This window comes from Acipenser ruthenus, chromosome 1, assembly GCF_902713425.1.
Source record: "Acipenser ruthenus chromosome 1, fAciRut3.2 maternal haplotype, whole genome shotgun sequence".
Classification (NCBI taxonomy): Eukaryota; Metazoa; Chordata; class Actinopteri; order Acipenseriformes; family Acipenseridae; genus Acipenser; species Acipenser ruthenus.
This window is the reverse complement of record NC_081189.1, coordinates 111960176-111971379: the sequence shown is the minus strand read 5'-3', so window position 1 is coordinate 111971379 and position 11204 is coordinate 111960176. Positions and strand designations below refer to the sequence as shown.

The window sequence follows — 11204 nt, the reverse complement described above, 5'->3', positions numbered from 1 at the left end:
GGAAATAAAAATAATAAAGCTCTCAGGACAGGCAAGAACGGGATTGAAGCTTCCGGGAATGGGAAGGAACGGGACTACTCTGCCACCAGCAGACAGGAAGAGTGTTTTTTTTGCTCTTTAAAGTCGTAAGAGCCTATGACATGGAACTTGACTGTCACCATAAACATACAAAATAATATTAACAGGTCTCACTTGAACATATAATCACATTCATTTTACCAAATTATGTTTAATCGCGCTACAGTGAATCAAATAATACCTGTGAATCAAATAATACCTGTAAATACACAGAGGGCGATCTCCATTTCCTGGTTTGGGGCCAGGAGACTGTGACCTCCTTACATCTGCCAGTAATGGATGACAGCTACAGTGAAAGTGAGAGTAGCCTCATTTTATCAGTTTCAGACACCTCTTATGAATGTGAATTATGTAGTGATGGATCTGATGTAGAGAGAGAAAACAGGGATTGTCTCCCATATCAATTCGAGCTGTATGCCTCCGAATCAGAAGGGTCAAACTCGGAGAGAGACTCCGACAACACCAACGCGGACGGACCAGAGGGACAGCAGATGTCTGCAGAGAATCAGCGTCTTGGCAACACGGAATGGTTAATAAAAACCCTTACATTTAACATAGATTGATACTTAAAATATTTCATATTACCCATAATTGTATAGTTATGTCAGTCCTTAGTTAACAATATTGATACTAGCATAATAACTGAACGCTGTGGATCGCTACTGGCATGTATTTAACATCTCTATATATACATATGTACAGTATATTAAGGATGTGCAAATCATAATGCAGAGATGTCAAAGGCTACGATTTGGCCGTAGCAGCTGCTATTTTTTGGAGGTTCTGCTACGGCGCTACCTTGAAGGGGTATGTATAATACTACGATTTTTAATAAATAAATACATGATGGATACTCCCTGAATGTTTATGAAATATTATTTCAAGACCGTGTTTTTTTGTTGTTTATTTTTTTAATAAATGAATCCTTCGTAATACAGTACTGTATTTCACTGACAGTTTATTGTGGCATTGACATACTAAAATCTCTGGGTCGCTTAGTAACCGGTTTAGAAACTGAAACTGCTGCACAAAACTCTAAACAGTTGTTTTTATATTACCGAATTTACATATTACATCATTATATTGCACATTGTGCTTATAAAGACCCTGTGCTTGCACTGTATTTTTTTCTGAAAAAACAAAAAATAAAAACAAATTACTAGTAGTATACTGGTAGTGTTTAATGCAAAATCCTATAAATCCTAATTTTATAACATACATGAATACGAAAATATCTGTACCTCCAAATAAAGGTTGATCTCTGTTTTTCACGGGATGGGACAGGATTTTTTTTGTCAGGACAGGATGGGACAGGAATTTTAAAAAAAAAGTTACGGGACAGGAAAAATTTGGACAGGACAGGATGGGACAGGATTGGAAATGGTGACTCATGGGATGGAATGGGACAGGAACATTTTTCAAAGGACAGGATGGGACAGGACTGAAGTTTCATTCCCCTGTCACTCTCTACTGTGTAGCACACATTTATTTAACAAAAACAAAACAATTGTCCAGATACAATTCAGGGACTTATACAATAATGTTTGCACTCAAATATATATGCATTTACATGTCGGTGTCTGTCCTGCCACAAACCCACTACTATATGTACAAATTATCACATCAAAATAAAAAATGGAGAAATTACATTTAGTAAAAAATAAGAAAGTGAAACTGTGACAGGTAGCTGAGTGGGTGATAGGGAAATAAAAGAAACCAGTCTCGATTTTCACTTTTACTGCTGCCCGGCTTTATTTGGCCACAATAGAAATAATAATGGAGCCGGGATACACAACGATGTGTAACCCGGCAACCACAAAGCAAAAGGAACAGGGGGGGGAAGGAAAAAGAACTTCACAAAAACGAACCAAAAACAACGAGGACGGAAAATAACAAAACAAAACAATCGTCCGTCCTTCCTCCTTCCCCTGAGGTAAAACAGGGCGGGACCAGCGTAGCACTTCCGGGTTCGCTCCTCCCGTCTCGCTCCCGAGCGTCCCGTTAGTGCTCTAATAAGTAAAATAAAAACAAGGGGGTTAACAGGGAACCTCTGGGCCAACCAACCGTCCTTCTTATTTCTTTTCCCCTCTTTATTTGTACTCCGTTTGAGTTGCCACTGTTTTCTTTCTTTCTCTCTCTCTGTCTCTCACCGTACCTTGCCAGAAGGAACAGAGCCCCGGGCCACGCCCCCTTTTGTACGCTCCGTCCCGCTCCCATTGGGCAGCGTGGGCAATCGCCGTTGACCAATGCGCGATTGCCACAGCGCTCCCCGTCTGGGTTGATGACGTTGCGCACCGTGGCTCTGCCTGTTCCTCCTCTCCACAGCCCTCACCGGTCGGAAGGGAGATCTAAAACAAGAATTCATTCTCTCTTTGTCACATATCCCACCGCTCAGAGTGGAGCCGAAGGAACACTCGGCCAAACCTACCATCCCCATTACTCCCCCCTCCCGGGAAAAATAATCCGCGTTTTGGTGATCTTTCCCCGCACGATGCACCATATGATACATATAAGGCTGCAATGCCAAATACCACCGAGTTATTCGAGCATTGCTATCCTTCATAGTGCTTAACCATCTGAGTGGGGCGTGGTCCGTGACCAGATCAAATGAATGTCCCAGTAAGTAATATCTGAGGGAGTGAGTTGCCCATTTAATGGCTAAACACTCCTTCTCCACAACCGAGTAGTTGCGCTCCCGAGGAAGCATTTTTTTGCTGATGTAGAGAATGGGGTGTTCCACCCCGTTAACTTTCTGGGACAAGACCGCCCCCAAACCAACTTCTGACGCGTCGGTATGGAGGAGGAATCTCTTGCTAAAGTCTGGTGCTATCAGCGCAGGAGCCTGGCATAGTTTTTGTTTAATGGTCTCAAACGCCCCCTGACACTCTTCTGACCACTTGATTAAATTTGGCGCACATTTCTTAGTGAGGTCCACCAGGGGATTGACCACGGTGGCATACTCGGGGATAAAGCGGCGGTAATAACCAGCCAATCCCAATAGTGACCTCACCTGGGACTTGGTCTTGGGGACAGCTGCATCCACCAAAGCCTGGACCTTGGTGGCTACAGGTTTCACCCGTCCATTTCCCATGATAAATCCTAAATACTGCGTTTCTAATTTAGCAAACGCACATTTCCTCAGGTTAGCTGTCAGCCGGGCAGCCCTTAGAGACTGAAGGACGGCTTCAAGTCGAATTACATGCTCTCTCCAGGTGGAGCTATATATAACCACATCGTCAATATACGCTGCTGCATACTCACGATGGGGATGTAACACCTCGTCCATCAGTCTCTGAAAGGCGGCGGGCGCACCATGTAGCCCAAACGGCATGGTTTTAAAATGGAACAGCCCATCCGGAGTTGAAAATGCAGTTTTTTCACATGAATCACGGGTCAAAGGGATCTGCCAATATCCCTTCGTCAGGTCCAGAGTTGAGATGAACCTGGCCGTTCCCAGTCGGTCGAGGAGTTCGTCGATCCGAGGCATGGGGTAGGCGTCGAACTTGGCGATAGCATTGACCTTTCGAAAATCAACACAGAAGCGATTAGTGCCGTCCTTTTTGGCCACTATAACGATGGGACTGCACCACTCGCTTCTGGAAGGCTCAATGACCCCAAGTTCAAGCATCGCCCTCACCTCGTTCTGGACGCCACTCCGCCGGCTTTCTGGGATCCGGTAGGGCCTCTCCCGAACAGTGACCCCTGGCGGAGTAATAACAGCATATTTGGTAAGGTTAGTTCTGCCGGGCACATCAGAAAACACATCCCCAAATTTCCCGATCAACTTACGCAATTCTATTTGCTGATCTGGAAGTAACTGTTCCCCCATTGAAATCTGGCTGGGGCTAGGGGCCTCTATACAGGGTCCTAAGTCATCCTCCACCTCGCCTGGGGCTATGAATAAGACCTCCCTTGCCTTCCAGGGCTTTAATAAATTGACGTGATAAATTTCTGTTTTGTTACGGCGATCGGGCTGTCTAATTTCATAATTCACTACTCCTACAGCCCGTATCACTTCATATGGCCCCTGCCATTTAGCACACAGTTTCGACTCCAATGACGGAAGAAGCAGCATTACTTTATCTCCTGGCCGAAAGGTTCGAATTCGTGCATTAGTATTGTAATGCTGCTGTTGCCGATGTTGAGCCGATCTAAGATTATCTTGAGCCAATCGACCAATTAAATCGAGGCGATCCCGCAGTAGGAGCACATGCTGCACTACATTTTTAGAGGAGCCCTTGTGTTCTTCCCAACCTTCTCTCAACAGGTCGAGGATGCCCCGTGGCTGCCGGCCATACAGCAGCTCAAAGGGGGAAAATCCCGTTGAGCTCTGAGGCACCTCTCTCACTGCGAAGAGGAGATAAGGAAGAAGAGTAGCCCAATGTTTCTGCTCCTGACTCACAAACCGTCTCAACATTTGCTTCAAAGTTTGGTTAAAACGTTCCACCAGTCCATCCGTTTGGGGATGATAAACCGATGTCCTGATGGGACGTATTTTTAGAATTTTATACACTTGCTGTAGCGTTTTCGATAAAAAGTTCGTTCCATGATCAGTTAATATTTCTTTTGGGATCCCTACTCTAGCCATAATCTGACTTAACTCTTTCGCAATTGCAGTGGCACTAGTGGACCGCAGCGGAACTGCTTCCGGGTACCGCGTCGCATAATCCACCATTACTAATATGTGTGTGTACCCGGAATCAGAAGGCAGCACTGGCCCAACTATGTCCATTGCAACGCGTTCAAAGGGAATGGAGACAATGGGCAGTGGGACCAAAGGGGCGGGGCGCACTCGACCCGGCGCTACTCTCTGACAGTCCGGGCAGGTAGCTACATATTTCGCCACCTCGGTGTAGAGCCCTGCCCAATAAAATCGAGCCAGTATCCTGTCCCTCGTCTTGTCAACACCAAGATGTCCTGCAAAGGGGACGTCATGCGCCAGCCTCATGACCTCTGGTCGACAGGACGGGGGAACCATCAACTGTTTGACAGGCTGTCCTGTGCCCGGGGCGGGGTTTACTCTATATAGCAAGTGCCCCTCTACAACGAAATGAGGATATACCAGCGCCCCAATGCCATCAACATCCTTACCCTCAATAGACCGGACCTGTTCCCAAGCGTGCACCAGTGTGGGGTCGTTGTTTTGCTCCCACACTAGGTCCGCGCTTGAGGCCCACACGTCCGGGATATCGACGGGGGCTGGAGCAGTCTCTGCCCTCGAGGGTCCAGTAACCTCGCCCGCCCGGTCACACTGTGTCCCCACCCCCTTCGATTGGCGTTTGGGACCATCAGAACCTTCCCCCGCCAGTCCCCAGCCGTGTCTCATCGATGCGCCCTCCCACTTTTCCTTCCGTCTCTCCTTACGTGTTTTCCTAGGACGGAAAAGGGGAGAAAACAGTTCGGCATGGAAAGGAAAAACGGTACCAATGACTTCCTTTCCTCGGGAATCTGCCGTGTTTACACGTGTGGTCGAGGCTGCCGATACTTTTAGTAAATCTTTATATTGCGGCCAGTCTCGACCCAGAATAACTGGGTGTGGTAACTTCTCGGCCACCCCCACTACTAGGTGGCGCTTTATCGGACCTACCGATAAGTATACTTTTAGAGTGGGGTATGTCGCCGTATCCCCATGGATACAGGAGATCGCCACCTGGCCTTGTGGCTGCCACGACATACCGCCAAGGAGAGCTGTTCGAATCAGAGTTTGCTCACACCCTGTGTCCACTAATGCGTGGGTACTCACATTCCCCAGCGCCACATCAACAATACACGGGCCCTCCCGACCCTTTCCCCATTTCTTACCCGTCTCAGACGCCAGGTGACACGCAGCCACATCGCATTCCATAGCGGCCGGGCAGTATCTCGCGATGTGTCCCGACTGCTGGCACCTGAAACAGATTGGAGGGGCAGAGGGTGAGGGTGGTACGTATCTGTCCCGCTGTTGGTATGTCAGCGGGGCAGGGGGAGCCATTCTACCCCAGCTGGGGGCCAACCTCTGCCTCCACGGTAAGGGGGCTGGATGACCCGACGGGGCTGGTGATTTGCTGGGTCGTGGTCCGGGAGCGAGGTTCGGTGGTGGTCCTTTAGTAGAGGAGGGAGGGGTGCAGTCCAGCAACGTGGTGCGGGCGGACACGAGGGAGTCCTCAAAATTCTCCGCCAGGGCCACGGCCTGTTCCAGAGTGGTGGGATTGTGCCGGCGTATCCACGCTTGCGTCTCCGCCCCGACCACATGGCAAAATTGTTCCATTACAATGGCTTCCCCCATCTGGATCCCAGTTTTCTGGCTGGGGTTCAGCCATTGCGCCATGTGGTCGCACAATCGTTGGGCCACCACCCTGGGCCGGGTGTTTGCTGGTCGCTGGAACTCCCGGAAGCGGACTCGGTGGGTCTCCCCCGTGATATTAAGGCGGCGGAGGATAGCCTGCTTCACCAACTCGTACTGGCTGGCGTCTTCATCAGTCATGGCCCGGTATGCTGCTTGCGCTTCTCCCATCAAGCAGGGGCCAAGTTGGCTTGCCCAGTACTCCCGGGGCCATGCTGCGGTGGTAGCCAGCCGTTCGAAGGCTACGAGGTAGGCTTCGGGGTCATCCTCCGCCGTCATCTTCTGAGCCCGGGCCTTCGGGGCCACCATCACGGGGCCGGTTGCCGCCGACGTCATCCCCATCCCGACCCTTTCGATGAGGGCTGTGTACCGCTCCTCCCTCCTCCGTTCCTCAGCCTCCCTCCGGCTGTCCAACGCCTCCAAAATCGCTGATAAAGCAGCGGGGTCCATCCCACTTCTGACACCACGTGTGACAGGTAGCTGAGTGGGTGATAGGGAAATAAAAGAAACCAGTCTCGATTTTCACTTTTACTGCTGCCCGGCTTTATTTGGCCACAATAGAAATAATAATGGAGCCGGGATACACAACGATGTGTAACCCGGCAACCACAAAGCAAAAGGAACAGGGGGGGGAAGGAAAAAGAACTTCACAAAAACGAACCAAAAACAACGAGGACGGAAAATAACAAAACAAAACAATCGTCCGTCCTTCCTCCTTCCCCTGAGGTAAAACAGGGCAGGACCAGCGTAGCACTTCCGGGTTCGCTCCTCCCGTCTCGCTCCCGAGCGTCCCGTTAGTGCTCTAATAAGTAAAATAAAAACAAGGGGGTTAACAGGGAACCTCTGGGCCAACCAACCGTCCTTCTTATTTCTTTTCCCCTCTTTATTTGTACTCCGTTTGAGTTGCCACTGTTTTCTTTCTTTCTCTCTCTCTGTCTCTCACCGTACCTTGCCAGAAGGAACAGAGCCCCGGGCCACGCCCCCTTTTGTACGCTCCGTCCCGCTCCCATTGGGCAGCGTGGGCAATCGCCGTTGACCAATGCGCGATTGCCACAGCGCTCCCCGTCTGGGTTGATGACGTTGCGCACCGTGGCTCTGCCTGTTCCTCCTCTCCACAGCCCTCACCGGTCGGAAGGGAGATCTAAAACAAGAATTCATTCTCTCTTTGTCACAGAAACCTACCTCAAGATTCACTGAATTGATCTTCAGGCCACAGTATAATAGCGATTTCACCAAAACACAGAGGCTCAAAGTAAAATCATCCTGTTTAATCGACCACAAAAAACAATATGCTCTTCCTTTGTTTACTGCTTTTAAAAAGTAAATTATATAAATTACACTATTTAACTCATGAGTGAGAAATGACACTGTATTTAACTCATGAGTGAGGATGGCCGAATATGACTTGAGACCTCCCCAAATTAAATTCCAGCACATCAGTGTTGTCATTACTGATGCTGTCTCCACCCCTGCTCCTGGAAAGCCTGTATCCAGCAGGTTTTCAATGTGTCTTTACATCATCACTGGCTAAAGATCTGGAACACCTGTTAATCTTGACTAATTAAGCTAATAATTAGTGCAATTAAGTAACTGAGAACTCAGTTGAAACGAAAACCAGCAGATCCAGTAGCTCTCCAGGACCGGGGATGGAGACTCCTGCTGTAGAGGGAGATGTGTTCTGTGGGCAATGTTTAAATTCAGGTTGCCCAAATTTTACACTGTGAAAGCACAACGAACTCACAGCAAGCCACCCCCAGGCCAAACCAGAAGGTGTTTGAGGTCTTTAGGGACAACTACAGTATGTGCTGTAATCAGAAAGCATTTGAAATGGTGCGCCCTCATTGAAATGATAACATTTCAATGAGCTTTTGGTGAACATAATCAAATAGTGCAAAGATTAGCACAGCTATTGATCTCCATGCTGCATCCCTCAATACTGCAGCAGTCCATTCTCTCAATGGGGCAAGTTTTCAAACCCAGCCTATGAAAACAAGGATTCTTCTTTGTTAACAATGAACGCCGGGTCCACACTGAGCAGATCCCACCTGACTCTGGTGCCATAGTTCTGATACTATTAAATAGCAGTCCACTAATATTTAGTACTGTACTGTAGGATGTTTGGCAGATGAATAGTATTTATTGCATAAGCTCTTCAGTGTTGGCCAACAAAATATTTGCAAAGCTGTTGGATCTGACTTATCAAATTGCAAAGTTTGTACATTTTGTTGAAATGTTTGTCTGTTATAGTTTTACCAGAGAAGTTGTGATTACCTATCCAAGGATCCACTTAATTTACTATATGACTTAATATACCATTGTTGTTCAAACCATCCTACACCACTACATATTACATCACTGTCATCTGTAATGTTGTTTTCTGTTCATTCAAACTGAAAACATGTGGTAATTGAGTGTAGCTGGGCAATGTGTGAGTTTGGGCTGAATGCATAAAGAGGAAAGATTTGTGTTCCCTATTTTTTTCCCCTACAACAGCAGGTCACATTTTCTTAGCGTGGACTTTTAATCCACACTATGGATGCTGCAAATGCAAGAGATTATCTGTAACTACCTTCTACATGGTTTTAAAAAAATAAAAATATGGATAGTATACATTGTAGTTGCTATTATAAGAAATGATGTTTGAATGTTTGAACAACATTGTGTTCCCCTTGTTATTATTATTCGTTTATTTAGCAGACGCCTTATGGTCATTACACAGTCATCAAATAATCCACAGCTGCCGGTGGACTTTCTTCAGTAAAAAACAGAAAGCTTTTATTTTAAAGAAAGATACTTAAAAGCCGTACCATCATTTGTTACCATAGCAGAAATCGAATAATTATCTTCATTCTTTGTTACCAGATGCCAGTGTTTTTGGGGTTTTTTTTTTTGAAAAATATTTACCTTGGGGTGAATCATGACTGCAGAATGGATGTTATTAGTGATTATGTTCTTTGTGAAGGAAGAAACTTACACTCTTACAGTAGCTTTTCTGAAAGATCAGAAACTTATATTCTTACAGTAGCTTTTTTGAAAAAAGATCAAATAAATACATTGATTAGCTGTTAATTTTCATTTCTTGGAGTCTCTTAAACATGCAAACCAACAGCGCAGGAGTCTTTCTAAAAGTTGGGGGGTCTGGGGGTAGCAACGATTTTTAGGAAATTATGTGCTAACCGTGATGATCATAGGTATGTTTTCAGCCGTCGAAGGCACATTTGAAATTGGGGAGTAAGGTTTTTTTTTTTTTGTCAAAAAGTGAGGGGGCATGGCTCCCCTACTTTTAAAGTCCACTGAATGGAACCAGTAAATTGTGTTTGAGGTATCCTTGAAACTGTACTCTTTCAAGCTGAAATTGTGTTAATTTGGCATAAAGCTGTGTGATTTGATGTAGACCGCTCTGCTTGGTTTGAGGGACAATGTGTTTATTTGGTAATATTAAAGTTACTAACTTAACTCAGAGACTGACTCAACTAATATAAAAACACAAGAAAAAAAAATTAGAACCAAATTTAGTTATTTCAGGATGTGTTGCAAAAACAATTCATTTATAATATCATTTAAATCAGCAGTACCCCCAACTGAATATGGTCTTTTGTAATTACTAGATTAAGTACTGTAAATGGAAAACTGCTGTTAAAAACGAAAGAAATAAAATACAATTACTGTATTCCTTTGAATTTAAGATGCCCTCGAATATAAGACGCAGCCCCAATTAATCACCCTTAATTTGAGAAAAAAATAAATCATCAAATAAATATGCATTTACAAAAATACCTCAAAACGAAACAGTGTTGTTATATATTAACCATGGAGCTTGTTTATTTTGCTGAGCACTGTATAATTCTTAAGATGGCGTCTCTGTCTTACACATGCCACCACTCACTTACGGCACCACTCACAACAGCAAGCACGACACAACACTCCACGGCATCAGGCAACATGTAACCCAGCATCCACAGCAGCACTGATCACTGTTTGGCAAGTCGAAAAACAGGGATCTGATCAGCATTTCCAATCTGTCCAAACTGGTACTGTCTGTTAGAAATGCTGAAATTGTAAATGTTTCTCTTGGAATTCCTCAGGATGCTGGGTTTGTTTTTTCTCAGCAGTGTCACGTTGCTGTTTGCTATTCGGGCAGATATCTTTATTGTCTTTTCTCGGCAGTCAGTCACGTTGCTGTTTGTGTACTCGGGTAGTCACGTCTTTTGTTGGTGATTTTAATACATGCATCACTATACTGTACACTAATTTAAGACGCAGGCTATTTTTGAGCAGCAAAAAATGGTTTAAAAAGCATGTCTTAAATTCAAAGGAATATGGTAGTTAACCATGGTGCAAATGTTCCAACTAAAAATGTCATGTAAAATTAGTTCAAAATCCAGACTCCAGTAACTATGCTGAAACAAGTCCAAATTAAGAGTCCAAAAACAGGTTATGCTTCTGAAAAGCAAAACTAAGGTTCCAACTTAAAACAAATTCAAAGAGCAATTCTCAACAAAAGCAATGCAGAAGTGTTGAGAGAAAGGAGATTTTTTTAAGTTACAAATAAAGGCTTTTTGTTTGTTTGTTTTGTTTTTTATTGAACTCTTTTTATCATTGAACACTTGAGCTGAGACAATATAAAATGCTATGTTTTGTGCGGTATCAAATCCAGCCAGAATAAGCACATTGTTTAGAAGTGAATATTTCCAAAAGCTAATTTGTAGAAAGTAGAAAGGGAGTATTTAGTCAAAAATGACTTTTAGCAAAATGCTTCCATGTTAAAGTATTTATTGCAGTAGTCTGTTTGTGTTAATCAGCT

General features: G+C 45.1%; 1 protein-coding gene across 1 annotated transcript; it reads right to left on the bottom strand.

Annotated features, from left to right (window-relative positions):
* Positions 1-1419: 1419 nt before the first annotated feature.
* Positions 1420-5852, bottom strand: LOC131739730 (uncharacterized). Its single transcript, XM_059034143.1, has 2 exons — positions 2234-5852; positions 1420-2087 (listed from the first exon to the last, which is right to left on the bottom strand). Exons 1-2 carry the CDS (start codon positions 5750-5752, stop codon positions 1830-1832), a joined length of 3777 nt encoding a protein of 1258 aa, XP_058890126.1. The 5' UTR covers positions 5753-5852; the 3' UTR covers positions 1420-1829.
* Positions 5853-11204: the final 5352 nt, after the last annotated feature.